The sequence below is a fragment of the Photinus pyralis genome, unplaced genomic scaffold (assembly GCF_008802855.1).
Source record: "Photinus pyralis isolate 1611_PpyrPB1 unplaced genomic scaffold, Ppyr1.3 Ppyr1.4_LG4, whole genome shotgun sequence".
Classification (NCBI taxonomy): Eukaryota; Metazoa; Arthropoda; class Insecta; order Coleoptera; family Lampyridae; genus Photinus; species Photinus pyralis.
Window position 1 is genome coordinate 49,377,873 of NW_022170511.1, and position 22,269 is coordinate 49,400,141.

The 22,269-nt window shown below is 35.5% G+C and overlaps 2 protein-coding genes and 1 long non-coding RNA gene across 5 annotated transcripts in view; 2 read left to right on the forward strand and 1 right to left on the reverse strand.

Annotated features, from left to right (window-relative positions):
* Positions 1-1,182: 1,182 nt before the first annotated feature.
* On the reverse strand, positions 1,183-2,575 carry LOC116169215 (glutaredoxin domain-containing cysteine-rich protein CG31559-like). The gene has a single exon (XM_031485243.1). It carries the CDS (start codon positions 2,329-2,331, stop codon positions 1,183-1,185), a length of 1,149 nt encoding a protein of 382 aa, XP_031341103.1. The 5' UTR covers positions 2,332-2,575.
* A 2,441-nt stretch (positions 2,576-5,016) lies between these two features.
* The window catches only part of LOC116168414, a 58,498-nt gene continuing 41,245 nt past the window's right edge, over positions 5,017-22,269 (forward strand). For 2 of the 3 annotated variants that reach the window (XR_004144764.1, XR_004144766.1), the window contains exon 1: positions 5,017-5,191. This is a non-coding gene — a long non-coding RNA (uncharacterized LOC116168414). Of the gene's footprint in view, positions 5,192-10,412; positions 10,732-22,269 lie in introns of those variants that run through there. The other variant, XR_004144765.1, reaches the window with a different exon arrangement.
* On the forward strand, positions 11,420-13,616 carry LOC116168413. Its single transcript, XM_031484226.1, has 2 exons — positions 11,420-12,121; positions 12,203-13,616. Exons 1-2 carry the CDS (start codon positions 11,687-11,689, stop codon positions 12,656-12,658), a joined length of 891 nt encoding a protein of 296 aa, XP_031340086.1. The 5' UTR covers positions 11,420-11,686; the 3' UTR covers positions 12,659-13,616.

Below are 22,269 nucleotides of genomic sequence, written 5' to 3' on the forward strand. Positions count from 1 at the left end.
ACTTTGATACTCTAGTACGGACTTTTCTCCGTTGGCCAAGAGAAAGTCTATATTTCATTTTATCCATGTTTATTTGTCTAATCCGTTCCACCTTTTCGATTTTGTTACTTTTTGCAAATTCGAAACTTTGACTAACGATAGCTAGCGATGGTATATAAATGGCCCAGTGGGCGTACCGTGCGTATCGAAAAATATCCGTGGATTTCATCTATAACCTTTGCGGATTTGCTCACATTTCCCGAGATATCTTAGAATAATCCTACTTCAAGTAATTACTTTTCAAGTAATTTCATTGATGTTCTAATTTTTATTAACTTATCTGTATCTTTACGTTTCCAAGAATGCGGTAACATTTCGACAACGCGAAGAAACTGTAATCGCGTGAATATTATGTATATAGCCAAGAATTCGCATTATAATAATTGTATAAGAAAGTGGCAGCATACACTGTTTCGGTGTTTTAAGTGCCATTCAAAACGCCATTTATTAAGTCAACAACTCGCAAACTCAAACAAAAGAAGCATTTTTAGAAAATAACAGGGGATCACCTCCTGAAACTAAACTCGACTTTTCCCATAAAACACGGGTAGTAAAATTTAATTTTCCATTACATAAAACCGAAAAGTACCGCGTAACAGTCCCTAAAATCTCGGACTGGTTGTGCGAAATGACGAGAGAAACTTTTATTGGTGAACAGATTCGCGAGACGTGCATCCAGAATGAAGACGAGTTAAGGTATATACCGAACGTAATTGCCAGAAAATGAGAAATATTATTGAATGACATTTTCGACTGGCTCACATAGGAATTTCTTCATTGGAAATCATCTCGCGAGATCAATTGTTGATAACTTATTTATTTTATTTTGTTATCTCGCGAGATCAATTGTTGATAACTTATTTATTTTATTTTGTTACATAAGAGTGTGTTGTTATTTTACCATCAGGTTCAGTATTTACTTGCTTAAAGAACAAAGATTATTACTTCGTCAGGTCCTTCGGCACGCCCGGCCGTTATTTTATTGCGCAGCAAGTGGTAAATAGGGTCATTGGTAAAATTTCTGATAAATAAACGTATTAACCGATGGAATTTGAGACCGACAATGCAGGTGCGTCGATTGTAAGAGAAAGCAGGTCACAATCATCAAAATTGCAAATGTTGAACAAAAAAATCGGCGATAATTCACTTTCTTACCTTTGTCACCGAATTTATGTGAAGAAACGTCGCAATTCCAGCCCTTACACGATTCTTAACGCCGCGCACCGTTCCTTTGGCGCTACGAATTGTGGATGAACCGTCAGCACCAAGTATGTCCCTGTAACCGGCAAAACTCTCATCTTCAGTTACTTTTCTAATCGGAACTATGTCCTTGTCTTCCTCAACGTGTTCGTTTAAATGAAAATTATAGAAGCGATCCGCATCGTAGGTCAAACTATTAATTAAAGTCGCGTTATCTTTTTGTTCCTTTTCGTGTTGTTTGCGATCCTCGTATGTACTTTCATCGATTATAGCTTTAGGGGATGCTGGAGTTTCGTAAACGGAGCAAGTTTCTAAACAGGTTTGAGTCATTTGTCGGTCCAAATCATCAACGGCAATTTGTGACAGCTTCACGGATCTATCGCGTATGTCCTGCAGAAGTCCTTGAGGTAAGAATGCGTTGGCCTTTTTGACGCGAGTGGGCGATTCTAGTTCCAAAGAAGTTGGACGAGATGAAACTATTTCCGCCGGTAATTCTCCGCTATTTAGTGAATCGCAGCTAATATTACTTTCGTTATCGTCGCTATCGACGTCAGCACCGCTGCTTGTCAGACTTGAAGGGCGTTTGTGTTGCGCCCCGATTACCGTTACGGTAACCCCCGAGTTCTTCTTTTTGGGTAAAGGGGGTGGCGTGCCGTCCAAGTCGCTACATGTGCCCGAATCGAGGGTGTCGCTTGGCGATACCTGACCACTCGACATAAAGGAGCCACAAAAGAAGTAAGGGTTGTTACGGTCCCCGGGTGTTTTTATAAAACTCTCCGGCAGCGAATTGCTCTGAATCATATCGGTATCGGTATTAACACTGATCCGTACACAAGGGGATAAAGTACACAAGACACTTTCGGGTTGCTCGCGAATTAACGATATATTTTCCTGGGGGTTGATATGAATTTTAACAACATGATTCCCGTTACCGACACTCGAACTTGAAATATTCGAATGGCTTTCTTCGACTTCCTGGAATTTGTAGCTGAAGACTTCTGCAGCGGTGCTGTTGAGTACCGTTGTTGCATCAGGTGGGGAAATGCGCGTTTTTGGTGGCAAATGTGGAGGAGCTCTAATAAACTGCTTCATGCTTTTAGACGATTTCGTGCATTTAAATTTTACTCCGGATTAATAAAATTAGAAATCACGATCACGTTTTTTCAACGCTTATTGTTTTCGAAAGCAAAAGCACAGATTCAACAAATAGCTTAATTACTGAGATATAAACGTCTTCTACACACGTAATTTTAGTACCTGCTGGCACACTTCGTGAACTAACTGTACAAACGTTCTACAGACCGGCTAAGCACGGACTGAAGTTGTTCCACTTCTTGTGGTATAGCATTGCAATCACCAAGACCTGTAGAAGGCTTTCCCAATGACATTGGACACTCACACTACCATTTGAACGTTTTTCTTGATGATACCAGACCTTATTAGTGGACATTCGATTAATTACCACAATTAGGTCTTCGCATCAATAACTGATCTATCGGTATAAACCATATGGACGAAAAAAGTGATTTCGGCAATGAAAATTTATAGCATAATTCGGCGAAGTGAAAGTAATAAACCGCTTAAAATTCCTTAAAACAGTATTGCGTTCATTTTGTAGAAATTATGTAAAAATGGTGTTCGTAGGTACGCTTGATCTCAAACGTAAAATGGGGTTTTTATAAGGAAAGTTGTCAATATTTGCGTGGTAGAACTTCTTGCACGTGACGGAGGGAAACGTGCCTCGACGGAATTCACGTGCAGAAATATGATATTATAATAACATTATCACTTTAATTATTACATTTAAGGTATTTATGAAGGTGGAATGTGTGTTTATTTACATACGGTCTTGGTACATTTTTATATTCGTTTCCTTACGCATGAAAATTTGCATCGAATTGATTCGAAGTGGAGCGGATTGATTTAGAAATGGTCAATTCCAAGGTCCTTTTGTGTTTTGTTTTACTACGCTATAAGCTGAAAGAAATGATGTCTTCTGTTAGTGACATCCACGTAGGTTTAGGGAGATTCAGTCGCTTGCTCGTGGACTGGAGTTCTTCCTCTTATTTCGTTCAAGTTACATGTATGTCACTATACTAGTAATGCATAATTGTATTTGCACTTGATTTAAAAGAATATTGAAAATTCGAATCTAATCTAATCTCTAAACAATTGTATGTACTAACTTAGGAAATAGGGTATTGAATTATCATATCTTATGTATATTCATTGGCGAAGCGAAGTTTGCGTACTAGGATTACGTGAAGGAGGAAAGTAAAATGATCTTATGATTTTACAAGCTGCAAAATCTAAAGAGTTGTAGGAATTTATGGATATTTCTGAAAATTTACAGATTCGCAATTATTTTCTTTAATTTACAGGTCTATTTGGGGTGGCACTTTTGTGAATATATGCCCATCATTTTACACTACCAGTTACAGGATTGAAAAAATAATATTGATAAATTATACAGGGAATTGTAAATTATTAGATGCATTTCCAAATTCCTAGATAGATTTGTAAATTCTGTACATATCTCGATAGAGAGAGTATATTCTCGTACAGGGTGTCCACTATGTATGGAATATATTATTGAAAGGGGTAAAATTGTAGGAAGTGTAGAGAAATTTAAAATAGCATGAAATAAACAGGGTGGAGAAGGATTGGGGGATTGATTGATTTCATAGATCGTCCCTCTCTCATTTTAATGTTAATTAAATTTACGGTACTTATAATTATGTCTCAGATATAAATGTGCAACGGCTCTAAAGGGTACAACCATTTACGATTTACGGTGGTAACAGTACAACGCGCGAAGAGCCGTCCAACTACCCTGTGTCCCCGTCACGCAACAAATGCGTCTTCCAAGTAGTAGCGAATGAGATTTTTTCATCCACTAATTGTAGGTATATAATGCAAAAATGAGTTGCTGTCGAGTCGAGTTTACATGGAAAATGGTACTTAACTTGAACTTCCAAAGTTGACTCGATAGTCACTCATTAATTGTGATCGACCGATATCTACAAACTGTAGAAAATGTTTTAATAATATCATCCCGACGGTCGTAATTTACGAAACTCTTGGGCTGTGTTGTGGTGTACCTACTCTTATAGAGGACTTCACCACCTCAGGTTAAAAGTCGATGCAAAGTACCTATATTTATTTATTGACATCTTCCAATTAGCTCATATATGTGTAACCCGGAATTGAAATAATTTGTAGTCATCTCACGTAATTAAAGACAACAACAAAACCGTAAACAATCTCATTTTTGTAAATACGCGATTCACATTAATGGTTTACATAATGAAAGAGTACGTATAAGAAGCTACTATTACTTTCAATATTTGTAATTGTTAAGCCTAGAAAGTCAACCATTATTTGTTTTCTAATAATAAATAGTTAAAAATTGCACTACCGAGTACCAAACCTATTCATATAAATAACACTAATTAACTCCGCTGTTTGGAAATATTAGAGACGCAGTTCTTCTATTTATGCATGACCAATTAACAGGTTTCCTTAATATTTGCATTTCATTGACAGAGACAGAGATCAACACGACTTATGGTAAACAAATGTGGCGTATTAGAAAATTCACCATTTGTTTTAGTTGTACTAAAAAAACTAAGACCATTATTACCATAAGTAATTGATTACTATGACAAAGTAGATTGATTGTTAGGTAATCACATTTTTGGTTCATTAATAAATGTTATTCTTGATTCCTTGTATGGTAGGGCAAGTATACAAATAATTTCGTGTTGTCAAAACGAGGACTTTGTGCTTCTATCACAGTAAGCTGTTAATGGAACTGTTGGTATTACTGTCAGCTATGTAATCTTTGTTACATAATCCATTAAGAAAATACTGTTGTTTGGTGATGAATAATATTTTATCACAATTGTACAGGGTGCCCACTATGTGTGGAATATTAATAGTATATATCTCGGTAAGTAACGCCTGTTGTTCCACATATAACATTTGTTTACTATTTTTTTCACTACTAGCGTCTGATGACATGATTATTAACCTTTTTTCCACTTGTAAAGTAGGCTTTTTCGGCATTTGTTCAAAGTGGTTAATAATTTTTTATTATTAACTAGTAGTCAATAATGAGAACTGTCACGCTGTCACTTTTAGAAAATCAACCCGAAATTTCGCTCAATGAACGTTTAGACAAGTTCTCTAAAACGAATAATTGCCACCATTCGCAATTTCCAGAGAAATTACATACCTAAAATTATCACATTTTGAAAAAATTCGAACGAAATTACTCTTTGAAAAATCTCAATGACAGAACAAAATACGGCCTGTTTGACTTGTACTTCCACGTACTTGATTGACATGTTAAATTAAGAAACAAAAAATTCTGTCCAACCGTTCACTTTCTTATCAATATAATATGTTAATTTAGAGGATTTCAAGTGCTAGTAGTGAAAAAAATAGTATATATACCACGGTAGAGAAGTCTATTATTGCCTTCGCACCTTACACCCCTCGGCGCAAGCGCCTCGAGATGTAATCTTGGTGCTCAGGCAATAATACTGTACTTCTCTACCTTGATATATAATGTACTATTATTTCCGATAATAAGCCAGCATTCAGTTGTTTTAATTTCAGATAACAAATGAGTAGCGAAAAACAATTGAATTCTTTAAATTGGTACCTTTTCATTAGGCTCATTATTGGTGGAGATTTTTTTCTCTGTTCGATGATTTAATATGTTGAGTACCCTTATTCAAGAAAATTTTTCAAAAAGAAACAAAATCTCTTTATTAACTAATTACATCAATTATTCTATTCTTCATTCATTGACATTTTGGACACACTTCGACCAAATATCTTGAAATGACTTGAAAATAAACAAGCTGCTGGAGAAATAACCAAATATTTCTTAAACTGATCCTTGTTGTTATACAACATTACTTTTCACGAGTTTGTTGTAATGATTAAAACGAAAATTAAAAGCAAATGATTTAATGTATTTTCAGTATTATGCGTACGTTTCACAATCTATTTTTTTTGTATTAATAACAATGAATTTCTAAATTATCAATATCTGTTTGGTTTAATTAAAGTTAGCCAATAATTGCATACGTTACATCAGTTTTGTGTATTCCTGCCATGTTTAGGGTTATTACAACATTGGTTTATTCTAATTACAAATTTTGTGTTTGTGTAGTACTTGTAGGTAAACATAAATATATTACACACAACAAACTTTTTACAGCACTATAAGTGTATTAAATCGAATTATTGTACAATGGAAATTCATAAAGGTATAGAAGCAAGGGTTGTAATGTTCTCCCTGGGTGGAGAGGACATTTAGGGAAAAGAACCACTCTTGAAGATAACTTAAAAACTTTATTTACAACTTAACACCTACCTGTACCTATCTACTACATTTCGATTAATAATGACTGCACGCAACGCTTTACTTAATCAGTCAATTAATTGTTAACGTCATGCTTAAATCAATCATTTAATATTCTTACTCCATTACACAATACATTATTAATATGATCGTCAGACATCATTGATGGAGGGAACAACAATAAGCTTAGAATTGCAGTTTGGTGTTTAGTAAGGCGTGTGCTCTACGAGACCTATTAATTTCGTACTGTTGAATGCAACGTCTTATAGGCACGTGAGTCATTTTGAAACTAAAGATGGAGCTTTAAGCACTTTATTGGAAAATCGTACATGTTCAATTGACAATGATCTTAAACTTAGATTTCCGTTATGGGTCGTTCATCTTTTTTGTGAATAGTTTGTTTCAGGACTTAAGTCGTTATTCATTATATACATTTTTATTTGTAACGTGTCTTCAATAAAAACGGAATTTATATTTTCAGTGTCAAAAATTGGTTCAAATCACAAGGGCAGTTCAGGAATAGTAAAATTTGTCGTGTAAAGTTTTCCGTCAAGTTATTAATCGGAGAAGTTACTTTTTTTTAATGTACCTGCACAAAAGGATTGTTTATGTGCCTATATTTAAATCATCTAAAGTGGTGAAATGTAAATCGCCGCTACCATAAGATCATTAAGAAATAGTCAATAGGATCAAAGGTTTATTGTGCGTCGCTAACCAACGAAACTATATATTTGTTTCCATTGGCTATTTCGTAATGACCTAACGATAGTGAACTAATGCTAATGATTGTATAAACCCACCATAAAACTGCCCATATTCAACGTAAGCATTGAATGCCTTTATACGTTAAAGCAAAAATAAAGCTTTACTTAATCTTATAGGATTTAATCAATTTATATAAATAATAATGTGTAAATTGAAGATCCCATTGAATTTAGTGTAGATTCATGTTTCGTTTTCGTTAAAAAATTTAAGGGTTAATTCACCGCCGTTCGATAAAAATTTAAGTAAATAAAAAAAATTGTTTTTATTATACCTGAATCACAATCTCCGTTTTAAACACTCAAATGCGTGCGAAAAAGGGCCTTTAAAACACACGTGCTTTAAAGTTGCTAAGTAACGATACTTCAAGTAGGACTTTTGAAACTGTCATCTGGATGAAATAAAAATCCTCTTAGGTCGCTTTCTGTAAATGCAGAACATTTCTTTGGCTTTTGTACCTATCCTTTGGTTGAAGCTTTCACAACCGCGCGTAATTTAGGGTATGCTCCCAAATCTGTTCCACTTTTTAATCGTAGCATTGCTTTAAAGTTTTGAATGAATGCACCAAAATATAGAAGATTTAAATACCTTTGACATTTCCTTCATATATGCCAGCATTATGGATGCATTTAAGGCTGTATTCGTAAGTAACTTCCTATTCATCCATGGAAACAACTTTTCATATTCTAATAGGTTTTACTGGAGTTGGATTTTACACCTACCAACGTTTGTTTAGATTTTACAACAATCGATTTAATGGACGGTGTATTATCTTTTTCAACGGAAATCGTTTAATTCACAAAGACGATGATTTTTTAAGCAAACGTCAAGTGACATTTCCATGGCAATCGTGAAATTACGAACACCCAGCCCACTTAATTAGACATGTATTCGAGTATAACGTCAATATGATTTCATTGTAATTCCTATTTTTAAATTATACTGCAGGTATAATAAAAAATACTATAAGATACACGTGTATAATTGGTCTTTAAAGCACTTGCAACGTTAAAACTCGTTGCGCGTGCTTTAAAGACTTGATTATACACTTGTATCTTAATATACTATTATGTTTGTATCTAGATAATATCTATGTATTGGTTCAGATTTAGGTTATTTATATTTAAAAAATGAGATGTCATTTCAAATTAGATTACGTTTAAAAAAAAGTATTTATTTTACTAAAGGAAAGTTAATTGTGGAAAAATATTTGCATTTGAAATTACCTGCAATATACATTTAGTGACCATTTGGTTTTGTTCTTTTGCTGGCGAGGTAGAAAAGAGTTGCAAAATGTTATACTTTTGGTTGTAGTAAGCTTCAGAGAAGCAAAGGGAAACCTCTACAGTAAGCAAAACCACAAAAAAAGTGAAAAATGTAGTGGAGAATAAGCTAGCCGACGGCAAACGATAATTCATTTTATTTCTGTACAGTTTTAGTTCACAATTTCAAAACGCTATTAAACGAAGGAAAGTTTCGCCCTTTTATTACAAAACAAAGACTGTTGCAATCGCTATTTAAATTTCAATTCCTTTGAGTGTCTTGCAGTGGGAACATAATTATTTTCTTGTAGTTTAAACTAAATAAAATGGAGAACGCGTTCTTTTGCTGTCGTATTAAAGTTATACATTCGTAAGTTCATTGCTAAAGTTTTAATAATACCGTGGTATACACGGTGTCCACAGTGACGGACCTATGGGGGGGGGGGGGGTGACAAGAGTTGGTCATGTTCATTACCAGTTGGCGAATCCGAATGCCGCGAAAGTAGGTAAATCGTAAATGTAATAAATCGACTATTGAAGGAATGAGGAATTGCGGCAAAATCTATAAAAAAAAGGACTCTTTAATAGGAAAGTCACTTCATTCTTCTTCAACACAAGGTTGGTGTTTTGGTAATGCTTTTAATTAGTATTAGAGACCATATACTGATATCCTACATTTTCTACATGATTGATTAGACTTGGATACTTAATAGATACTACCCGTTTGAGTTGGAAATTTTTACAGTTGAGTTGGCAAAATGTCATGTCGGCCCCCCCAATTTTTTTGTCTAGGTCCGTCCCTGGGTGTCCAAAGGCGAACTGAGTCGTTTCTTGTATTGGAAATTATTACGAATAGATTTCGGTAAAGTCGTATACAGGGTTGTGATTTATTAACGGATCACTTGATTGGAGGTGTATTCGGGAATACGTTCGGAGCCGCCGATTTTGTTTTTGGATTGCGTATTTCACACAAAACGTAGGTGGTGCACCTAAAGACCGTGGCAGAATAAATACTTTTTCCTTAAATAGAAATGCTCTTATATTATTGCATTTTCGGAGTTTAATATAGTAGATGGAGCAAAGTAAAACATGATTGCATACATTGTGTGCAAAGTAATTTCACCATTCAAACTTGGGAACATTCTTTCAAAATAAGAATAAAACATTTAATTTCAATTGTCAAGTTGCATATTCGCGACATCAAATAAAAGTTAACTTCACCGCCCTATTTCCATTCTACGTCGTCGCTCTTAATTAATTCCATCATTTGATATGCGCACACAAGTGTTAAGGAATAGGATTCTCAAAATGCCAACAGTTTCGAAGTATCCATATCCGCATACATACTAAATGTCGCCCCCTAAAATTGCATTTGATCCACAATTGTGCCGCCATACTATATTTGTACAAATCGTAAAGTTTTCCAGGACCCTTTACGTTTCGGGTCATCGAACGAATCCGTACAGCTTTGACAACGATTTATGTTTGGCAATGTCAAGTTCCCAATTTAAATATTTTTTATTCCATGAACATTAAGCGTAGGGAAGATGCGAAATTTGATCGGCGTGGTGTCTGCGCTTCATTGTTACACGTTTGCATCACGTTTCGTAGACTATTAACGCGTTGAACAAATACCAGAAAGCAAAATCAGTATGGCTTGAGGGAGAAAATCACCTTGACGGCAAGGTTAACCACCTTGTCTTTGATGACTACTCGCTTTATAGGAGAGACCCACCTGTAAAACTTTTCCAGTAAGTCTGCCAAAAGTTGAACTTCTAATTCAGTTACCACGCAAATTTGCTTCTTTTGGCAATTTGCAAGTAAAAGCAACAATTTTCATAACTGAACAAGACAGCGGGTTCAGTGGAATTGTTACCAGTCTGAAATTAATTTTTTTACAATCGTGAATGGTGAATGCTTGAAGTAGAATAAATTGTTGTCTTGATCGCTAAATTGCGGTTGGGCTTCAAAGTGCCTATTCCTATATTGCGGTCTCGGCCATCACAGATGTACGGAATTTTCCCCATTTCACCTTCATGGATCTTGCATAAAGCACACATCTTTAATTTATTTGTTAAATTACTAACTGAAGTGAGTAGTCTGTCAGTTTTACTGATTTTGACTAATGGCTTTTCTCTTGATAATTCGTGTTGTCAAATAACAGTTTTACGTTATTAAAACTGTGCTTATTGGGCCCACACTATTTTCTAAGCGGTTCTGAATAAACTTAAATAAATAATTGTACAGCACAATCTATCAAATCACTAATGCATCTTTTTTCTTTTTAGGTAAGTCTCCCACTTCATCATTTTCATGTGTTTTCCAACCAAGAGGTAAGGTAATGTTTTATGTTAATCCCGTACTACGGTTTTTTGCGCTACATTCATCCGATCGAATTCAACACCACTATATCGGCATATATAATTTGAAGTACAATACAGACACTTTTGTAATGTAATTTGCAGTTTGCTACAATAAGTAACTACCTATAATTCCGACGAATAACAGACAACGAAGTTTCGTATTAATATGTAACGAGTACCTATCTGTTTGTTTCTCTTCTAAGGATTTTTTTAATTTGCATCCGAACTTTGAACATGGAGTAAGAGCTTTTATTGTAAGCTAGTTTATACCTATTTATGCTAGACGTATAGAATAGTATATTGTAATACAAGTGCGGAAAGGGCTTTATTAAAAAACGCGTATGAAAGTTGGAGCACGAGCGTTAGCGAGTGCTCCAATCATACAAGTTTTTCAATAATCCTTTCCGCAAGTGTATTACATACTATTTTTTCTACGAAAGTTCTCGAATTTAAAGATTTAGAGAAAAATTTTATATCAAAATGTTAAAACAACAATTTCTGTATAAATCAAGTCGTAGTACGATTCTCGTGTTTATCTGTAAAAATATAAAATCAAGTCTTCGTGACGCCGCTACGTTGTCTTAGTTACCAACGAGTTGTTTATAAAAAAGCCGGTTAGTAATTTTGCATGTAGTTTTGTACGAAGCAATTTCTTCAGTAAAACAAGAATTTAAAAGCTGAAAATGAGTGTTCATGAAGAAAGTGAGAGCGGCGATGAATTTATGTGCACTCCGCCTGAGGTTGCTGCAATGGCGGAATCAATTATGCCTGAGCTTTTGCCTGAAAAATCGAGAAATCGGTACGAAAAAGAACGAGAGAGGTTTTTTAATTGGTGTAAAATGAAACAAGTCAAGCGGTATACAGAAACCATGTTGCTTGCCTATTTTGTCGAAAAATCTGGAAAATTGAAATCATCGACACTGTGGTCAATGTATTCCATGTTGAAAAGTATGTTGATTTTGCAAGACAACGTCGACATTTCCAAGTATGCCAAGTTACAATCGTTTTTGAAACGTAAATCTGTTGGTCACAAGCCGAAAAAATCGCTGACTTTTACGAGGCAACAAATCAGTACGTTTTTAGAGGAAGCACCCGATGAAACATTTTTAATGATGAAAGTAAGCACCTATACTTACCTACTATTTTTTCATGTCTATACATTTGTTATATGTCACACAAATAATGAAATTTATTTGTAGGTTGCTCTAATATTAGGAGTTGCTGGGGCTTGTCGTCGAGAGGAGTTGACGAAAATGACGGTGAACGATATCCAAGGCGAAGATACGTTTTTACTCGTAACGATTCCAGACTCCAAAACGCATGTTCCAAGAACTTTTTCTGTTACGGAGGGAAAAGAGAATTGGATACACTTGTACCAGAAATATAAAGCGCTTCGTCCTCAAAATGCTCAAACTTCGCGACTTTTTTTAAATTATAAAATGGGAAAATGTACCGTACAACCTGTGGGTATTAATACATTTGGAGCAATTCCTAAGAAAATTGCGAGTTACCTGAAATTGCCAAATGCTTCTAGTTTTACGGGTCATTGTTTTCGGCGTACCTCCGCAACGCTACTTGCTAATGCTGGAGCAGACCTTTTGAGTCTAAGGCCGGATGTCCACCGCATCGGAACGACCAAGATCGGTGCGATTTGAATTCCCCGATAAAGATCGCGCGCGTGCGCTCCTATTGAAGTCTGTCCACCGGCTCGTTTTTTGTCGGGACCGATCGAAATCGCAACCGACTATTTTCGCCCGACCCGACGTTCTTGAACGATCATTTGTCGGCAGTCGTATGTCATAATAATCAAAAGTGCTGGTAATCTTTTTTCTACCGTCACACATCTTCTGTAATTGGTGTCCCTTTTGGCAATTAATGACCGAGCAATGTCAGCCAAAGGAAAAAACTACTCTTGGACATACGATACGTACATTTAAATTTGTGTTCATGATTCGCAAGTTCATGGGCACAAATGAAAGCACCTCTGTTTCTTTTATTAGTTATGTACCGAAGAAGCCAATAACTGTGGCGGCGAATTATCTTTCGCCTGTGGTGCAAAAGCATGACAACTGCTTCACTTGACATTTTATTTAATGTTAACTGTCAACCCGATAAAAATCGTTCGAAAGGCGATCTTCCTATGGACATGAATTGCCAATTTTAGTCGGCCCGATCAATCTGGATACGACTACAGTTGGACCGATCTTCGTCGCCCCGATTCGGTGGACATCCGGCCTTAAACGTCATGGGGGCTGGCGGTCGTCGACGGTAGCGGAAGGATACGTAGATGGTTCTCTTCAAGGCAAATTAGAAGTATGTAACAAAATAATTGGTAATGCTTGTCAATCAAATGATCCTTGCACACCTTCGACATGTCAACCAGATGATCCTTGCACATCTTCGACAGCGTCCACATCTACATTAATAACTTCTAAATGCTCTGTGTCAAATTCGTTACTTCCAGGTGTTAATATAAGTAACTGTTCATCATTTACCATTAATTTAAATATTACTAGCCAGAAGTAGCTGTAATTGTAAATTGTGGCATTAAAATAAAAAAAAGGTATCTTTGTTTTTACTTAAGAGTGTGGAAAATAAGTGTGGAAAAATTTTTCCACACTAGTGCGACAAAACCCTACTTTCAAAGGCTACTTTTTTCTCAGAAAACAAGACTTTCATCACTTTCGTAGAAAATAGTTATTTATATAACAAGAGCGCGAAGTTCAATTTCGCGCATTGAGACTGAAGGTATTCTGACGAGGCGAAGCCGAGTTAAAATATCAGTCAAATGCGCGAAATAACTTCGCGCTAGCGTTATATACAATATTTTTTCTACAACTGAACCGATTGTTAATTAAATTGCTGTTTAAGTTCAACTTTGTCCCGTGCGCGAAATACTTTTTTTCACTGTTGACGATTTCGCGCACGTTGTCAAGAGCAACCTTACTTATTAATTAACCGATTAATAATCTAGTACTTCGCGTTTCGAAATCCGTCAGAAAATGACAGGTTTTTTTGACAGTTGTAGAAAAATACATTTTTGAAATAATTTTAAGTAATGTCTTTCATAATACGACATTTACATAATAACCGGCATTAAGCTATCGATCATTGTCATTCGCTCAAAACGAGAAACGGTAATAAATTTGATTGCAACAACGTTCAGCAGAGGATCTGCATAAACAAATAGTATGAGAGCCGGCAATAAGAGAGATATTTTAAAGTATGATTGTGTAATTAGTCATTGAATGTCACAGCTGAATGATCATAAAATAATTGTTTGTTACAAACCACTAGACAACAAGGAATTTTGAGGTTTGGAAGTTGTTTTTGTACGATTCTGTTTTTGAAAGGAAACTGTTAATGTGTTATTGTAGTTACAGATGAGGATGATGTGATTAAAATGTCATTGCTTTCTGGTCCTCTATGTCGATTACATCGGAGGTCACAGAGAGACAGCTTCACTATTCATGTGTGGGATAGTTATTTTCGGAGGCAAAGTAGATAATCAGCCCTATGATGTATCACTAACGTTAAACTTGCAGGTTATCTATCAAAAACGTCAGAGTGCCTATGCTAAATAACGCAAAATAACGTTTTTTCGGCAGATATCCTGCACGTTAAGTTTAACGTTTCTGATACATCAGAGGGCTGAATGTTTAATTCTGTATTGAAATCTTGTAACGGAGGTTGAAAAGTCGAAGTAGAAGCGGAAGGAACCCAATGATTGTGTGGCTGATATTGGTGGGGGTTAGAACGACTTCATATAACTCCTCCTGTATATCTTGAAACTAATTACGTAGACACTAACTTTGGACAGCAATCGAAAACTATTACTCTGTCGCTTCTTTTTAATTTAACTGACAAACAAGAGTTCGAAGTTCGTGTTTGGGTACTTACTGAAAAGTTTAGGTCGTGAGAGGCTACCCAGGACTCTAATTCTAATACCGGAGTTCAGTAGAGTTGCACTAAATCCTATACGCACGGGACACAATCTAATACTGATTAAATCCACTCATAAATGTAGGCCTTCTCGTATTAAATATATTTACGCATAATTAAGTTAAGGAGTAGGTACTAAAAATTGAGTAAAAGGTCCAAGTTCTTATAACAAAGAGCTTCGCTTCCGATTAAAGCTGGTATAATATTATTTTGCCTAAGTCAACGGGCGTATGTATATAAATGAAAGGAAACGTAAACACAGACGAGATCCAATAATTTATTCAAGAAGTAGGCGCATAACAGGTGGGTTAGAAATTTGTGCGTGCAAGAACGACCTTGCTACTTACGATTCTGCATAATGAAGTACCTAGACGAAATATTTTATGATGCAACCTTTTTATTAGTTCGCACGGTAAAAACTGAAAATTTTCGATTTTTCTTCGATGGGATTACATTTCCGTAATCTTTTTCTGGCTAGGTCATCTCACTTTAAAATAGTAACGAGAGTGAATTGAAAAAAATGTCGCCTTCTTCAAGGCCTGAGTCAGTTTGTTGTCGACCGAGTTTCAGGTGTGTTTCGTATAAATATGTATGATCCACACACCTGAACAATGTTTGGTTTTTATTTATGAAATCATTAATCACCACGTGATAGTTATACTAATACGTTTCAGTAGCATTTTAAAGAATTTTAGTATGCGTTTTGGCCGTCCCCATAGCGAAAGCTAGTAATTTAGCGAAAGGAAATTACGTACTGCATTGGAATTGTAACCAAGACGGCCAGCCATTGCAAAAGGAAAACAACAACTGAACTTTAAACGTGAATTTTGAGATCCCTCTCCGCTGACTCAAGTAACCCATTCTTTCGTTTTAGTTCGTATTAGTATCTGTTAATCGACATTTTCATAGTAAATAGGTATGAATTTATTTGCCTTGTGTGGTGGAGACGAGGATCAATATGTGTAGGTATTCTGAAGGTTGTGATCCAAGGTGTGACTACATCAAAATTTCTTACTGTGATTTGCCTCCGGATATAGTTGCGTAATGGAACCGTTTCTTTTAGCATACGCAGAATAGAGATGAAGAAGAAGAAAGTTTAGTTGATTCTGTACCCTGGTATCGTGTGCCTTACCCCTACACAATGTTGCGTACAAGATGGCTGGTCACACAGTCTGGATATATAAGGTCTTTATGCATGAGGAAGACATCCCTTTTACCAGAAAAACCAGTCAGTTCAATCTAGTAGCGATATTAGATACTTTGCTCCTGCCCTCTTTGACCCATACCGTTTTTATGCAGTATGACTGCTAGTATCCGCTCAGTTGGCAATGCTATCTGTGTCTTCTCTTGGACGAGCTTAAGAATTCTATCCTCTATCCATTTCCGTATGAGCTCAATAGTTCTTAGTAGTTTTGTGAGGGGCGCGCTCCAAACCTCTGTCCTTGATTAGGTCGTCAGCAAACCCTACTATCATTGTGCCTTCTGGCACCCTGACCCTGAGAGCGCCCTCGTGTGGGACGTTCCATAACACAGGACTTAGCACGGGGCCCTGTTGTACCCCAGCGGTTGAAATGAACTTTTTTGCCCTCTGGGTTGGTTGCTATAACTTTGCTATTTTGAAGATAGTTGTGTAACATTTGGGCCAGGTAGGGATGTATCACCTCCATTTGCTTTAGTTCCCTCAGGATAGCTTTCCTTGGCCAGACCTTGCGGGTACGATGTGTTGGCTGCTTTTTGTGTCTCTACCAGGGTTTGCAATTCCTTGCATGGTGGTTTTCCCCTTCCTGACGCCAAAGTGCAAGACGGATAGTTATTTAATACCTTAGCTTTTATTTGATGCGTAGGGTGCAAATTAAGCAAACGAATTAATGATGATTAATAGCGTTAATAGAAGCCATTTTGTAGGCGTTCTTTTGTTAATAAGAGACGGATGGGATTTGTTTTAGGGAAGATTTGAGCATTTGTGGTTAAGCACGCAACAAAGGAATAATCACGTAGTTTTCGTCGCTAAGTAAATCTGTGCGGAATTCATCAGGAAAGTCGCAATTAGAAAACTCCAATTTAAAAAATTCGAGTGCGAACTATTAAATTGAACACACGTTTTACAGTAGAATCAATTAATATCTAGAAGGGGATTAAAAGGGAATTATTGTGCAACCAGAGGACGTTAAAACCTAATTGTGAAATATACACATAAATTCTCCCTTTCTGTCAATCATTCTTGAATAAAATGGCTCTCTTTCCGATTTAGAAGATAATTACAACTTTAATTTTTGTATTGAAGGTATAAGTATTTGGTTTGTTTTGGTATCTTCTAGTGTTAGATTTCTATAGTTAGGTGTTATTATTCCGTAAATGCAGCAAACGTTGGTAAATATTTTTTTAATTTTAATTGATATTCCCTTTTTGTACTGTAATCTAGCTTTTCCATTAGAATTTGAATTAATAAATGATTTTTACAAGTAATTCACATTGTTAGGCACACCTAAAGTATATTTTTCATAGATCGCGAAATATCACTTGATGTTTTGAGCTCGAGTCATTGTGAAAAAATTGCTTACTTTATAAAATGAGTGACTGATTTATTACGAGTATCTAATATAACAGTTTGCAACCATTACGATTTATCTATAATTAGTATCAATGCGTAGGTATTCAATCTGAAACTGGTAACGATCTGTTGAGTACAAAACACAATCAAATCCTCTCTACTAGCAACAACATTTATTTCTAAATTACGTTAAGATTATACGATAATCGCTTGGAATGTACGAGCATATTAATATGCAAGTAGAAACGAGGTTAAATTTTAAGATTGAGATCACTCCCTCGTATTAGCATAATATTATTTTTCGTAATTACCTCAAACGATTTATGCACAAAGATTATATTATTTATAGGTTTATTTTGGGACGTCGAGCTACGACGCCGCGTCGCTCATACGCGTAAAGGGTATACTAAGCCCTAGAAACCTACTATTTGTTTATGTTAACCGCATTTCTGTTTGATGCGTAAAATTAATTAACTATAACTAAATTATCTCGAAGTGATCTACAATTACTCGTTTCTGTTTACCGTCTAAGAAGCGATTTGTTTTAGTTAGCGTCATTTAACGTTTGCATATACACTCTACCGGCGTAATTATGTTAATTTCGTACTTAATTGGACCAGATTTCGCTCACTTAAAACTAAAAATATGAGACGCAATTTCGTTTAAAAATTGAAAATAGGATCGTCTGAATGCCTTAAAACTTAAGTGTATTTTATTCTTAATTTTTGTGTAGTTAGGTTTGGCCTTGAAAGGTTGTCCTTGTGTTTATGTCAAATGTTGCCTTTTTTATACCATCGGACAGACCGAGGGATCGACAGACAAACAGCAATACAAAATTATAAACAAGAGATAATGTAGATGCAAGGTTCTACGAAGGGAGATGACATAGTGCATTTCGGAAAATCAACAAATACTATAATCTGTTCGTTGAACAGAAATAGTGATGCCATTCTCATTAAATTTACTCCGAAATTTAAAAAAGCTTATATAAACATCTTCAGTCTGATTAGTGTCGTGTATTTAGTAATGGTTATTTATCACACCCCAGAAACTCATTTAATTTATTATTTACACCAAACATAACAATTGAAATATCATGTAAAGCAAGTACAATATCATTATAGTAATGCAAATTTTGAAAATCACATGTATATGTATAGTAGAAAGAAAAGGTCCATCACAATTTCAACATTACACGACCTTCAATCAGAATTCTGATTCTGTGAAGGACGAGTCATTTCCACTTTGATTATCAAAGACTCCACTATGATGTCCATTACGATATCAATTTGCCTTATTTTTTCTTCTTCGCTTTGGGCATGCCGAATAGCGTTCCTACAGTTTTCTACGGTAACATTCTCTACAGCTTGCTGAAATAACGAACGCAGGTCTTTCATTTTAAATGTGGTGTTGTTTCACGCAACTTCACCTTTAACTTGCCTCCATATCACAGAATACAGATTTCAATTGTCAACTACAACCATTGAAAGTAAAATTTCGCGTGTGTTACTGGCATTTGAAAATTGGACCAATCAAAATGTTGCATTTAAATGTGGCGGTAATTTTGAAGAAGTGGCTTTACGATTTCTCTTCATAGAACTAAATGTTTGATAAGTACCTTGAAAACAGGGGGGTAGACTAATTCTAATCTAATTCAACATTTAACATTTAAATCCTTCCTATTACTTTTTTTCCTCTTCACTTAACTAGTGTACCCTGGTGCAAGTAACCTATATTATCTACATATATTTAGAAATTCAATCTGAATCATCATCAAAAACGCAATCATCCGATTCAGAATTATAGATGGATTGAAAAGTAAATCCATAGTTATTTTGGTATGTGTGCGAGCCCCTGGTATTTATTTATAGCGACTATATGCATGCTTATAGTTATAAAAATGAACCTACAATTTATAATTATGTAAAATAAATTTAAATGCTGACTAAATGAACGTGAGGTTAGTTTCCAATTCACATGCTCCGTTTCTCTCCCGGCGACGAATTAGCATATTCATATTTAAGTCGTACACGAAAACGAAATTCGCTGCAAAAAGCAGTATGCTCTTGCTTGCAAACTTTTTGTAGCTTCTATGAGAGTAATTATTAGAACTTCACAAGTTACATACGAAGTGAAATGTTTTTTAGCGAGAGTGCTTTTGAAATTGCTAAGAGGGTTGAAAACTTTTTTCCGAGCATTCACCTTGCATATAGATACCGGAAAATTTAGAATAAGAGGCGAACAAAGGAAAGTTTTATAAAGCGTTTAAAAGTTCGACGTTATCGATGAATAAATTTATGGATCATAAAGTGCCGCAGTAAGTTAAAGCTTTACCAACAAGGTTTGTGTTTAAAAAAGCTGGAAGGTTACACATCTGAGGTTTCCCGACATAAGGATGTTTAGCTTCTTGACATAGATTGTACGTAGGATTTTTTAAAGAATGCGTGGCATTATTGGCGATTTTCTCACGTTTCTACAAGGTATTAGTGCTGCAGAGCTTTCGTGCAGACAGAGGTTGCACCCTTTGTAGGCTTCTTGGCGCCTCCACAGATCTCTTTTTTTAATAGGAACACTTTATCAAATATTCTGCGCTATTGTCAAATCTACATCAAGCAAATTGTTAAATTACGCCGCCATTACCGCAAGTTCAATAATTGAATTCCGTATGTGTTATACTTTGCAAAGCTTGTTTGTGCTCCTCGCGCTATTTGTGAATTATGGCAAATTGGCAAATGTAATTTTACGTCACCGCGGGAAGTCACGCTTTACAATTGCGGCGTGTAAATCGTTTCGAAAATGAAAACGGAAATTTCCATCACTCGATTCCGCGATTCTTGTAAACTCTTTATTGTTTATATATTTTTATTGGGCGAATTTTCGAGAACCACTTCCCAGGTAAACCATTGGTTGAATTAATTATAAGTAGGAAATTACTGACCAGCAACTACTACACGTTTCACTCCACTCATGTGGACATCTTCGGTTTTAGGTAATGTTTGTTATCGAATAGTCGAAATTACAGTTAGTTCAATACTAAATATAATTAGTGTGTTCGCGGCAACTGAGATTGGGATTCCTCGAAATTCAAACTTTCCTTATTAATATTGTTTCCCAGTTTGGAGTGGAACATTAAAAGATTTGGGAAACCTCACATACCTCTGCATATAGAACTTCATTCACAAATACGGATTCATTATGAATTAAGTATTAAGAATTATACTTACTATCTGTAGCATTTTATTCCCTCTTGCTAGCAGCTGCCCTTCCAATTATTACTTCTGCTTTTACATTCAAAGAAAGATTAGTCCTTTAAACATTTGTGCATTCCTTTTTTTGAAAAAAACCTTTATCTTTTCGACCGGTCTTTGGAATTTTAGAAAATACGCTTTCCGTTGATTTGGTTTTTTGGTCCTTTTCTACTACCCTAGGACTAGTAGCACCTATAAAGTAAGCTTTCAGGTGCATAATATTTTTACATCATCAGTACGCAAATAGCTGTGGTATGATGGTTTTACAGTTTCTTCTTCTACTCCAATTGTTGAAGTTTAAAACCGTTAATAAGGGTTTCCTGATTTCTATGGGATAGTCATGGAACATCTTTATTTCCATTTATCTTTAAAGTCTGAATCGTCACTTACCTACTGCCCCATGTTTATTGACCTTGTCGCGTTTGTCCCTCTAAAAGTCTACAGAAACGAAACAATACGATCTTAAGTTCGAAGGAGCCTTTTGGTTTGGTCCTCTATCATTTACTATATTTCACAGCAAGATTTTGGAACCCGAGAGAATAATTTTCGGGCGAATTTGTAACAAGGTCTATAGGTAATACTATGCCTTCATATTAGTAGCTCTGTAATAAAATTTAAATACCCCCTACGTTCCGGAAGTGCGACTTTTTATCTTCTTTTTAAATCCAAAAATCCACCCCTGGCAATTTTTTTACTGGGAATATTTACACACACCTAAACAAAATTTGAATTCATGACCAACTAATGAAAAAATAAACAAACTCCTTTATACAGGTCCAATTATAATGAATGAAAATGAAATACACGGTGGCCATTTGAAAACGAAACAGTGCCTATTTTGGGGACCTCACAACATCTACGAAGAAATCCTCGGACCCGTCAATTTTTATTCAAGGGGGAACCATTTTTTTGCTAGTTTCGCCCCCTTGAGGGCAAAGTTCTAGCGGGGGTGACAAGCGCCCCCAAAATTTTAAATCGAATGGGAGGGTCGAGTGGTACCTTATTTTGAAGGTATTTGTATGTGGATTATAAACCCTTACGTTTTAATTCGCTACAAATTTGCCTAGCCGATACAGGGGTTAATAAAAGTGACAAAAACGTGGCAACATTTTCTTATGAAAAAAAATGCTTGTAAATGAATTAGTTAAATAACAAAAATAAATACAACAATAAATACCAAAAATGTTGTTCTCCTACATTCTGAACCTACTTGTTGTTTTTTTTCTTTTTAATACTCGTAGGTATTATAGCAGCATTTTGAAGTTTAATAGTGATTGTCAATTACTGTTGTCAGATCATAGTAGTTATTTAGTTGCAAAATCCGTACATTGAACAGTGATAATGGTTTATTGCTGAAAGATTTGAAATAATTTCTGTTTAATCTACAACACCAGAATCGACAGGTCCATCGTAAGTACATTTTAGAATTGGTTCAAAAATTTAGGGAAACTGGGTCTGTGGTTAATAAAAAACGTGAAATGGATAACCCAGTAGTAAATGAAGCTTCAGAAGTGGATATTGCAGG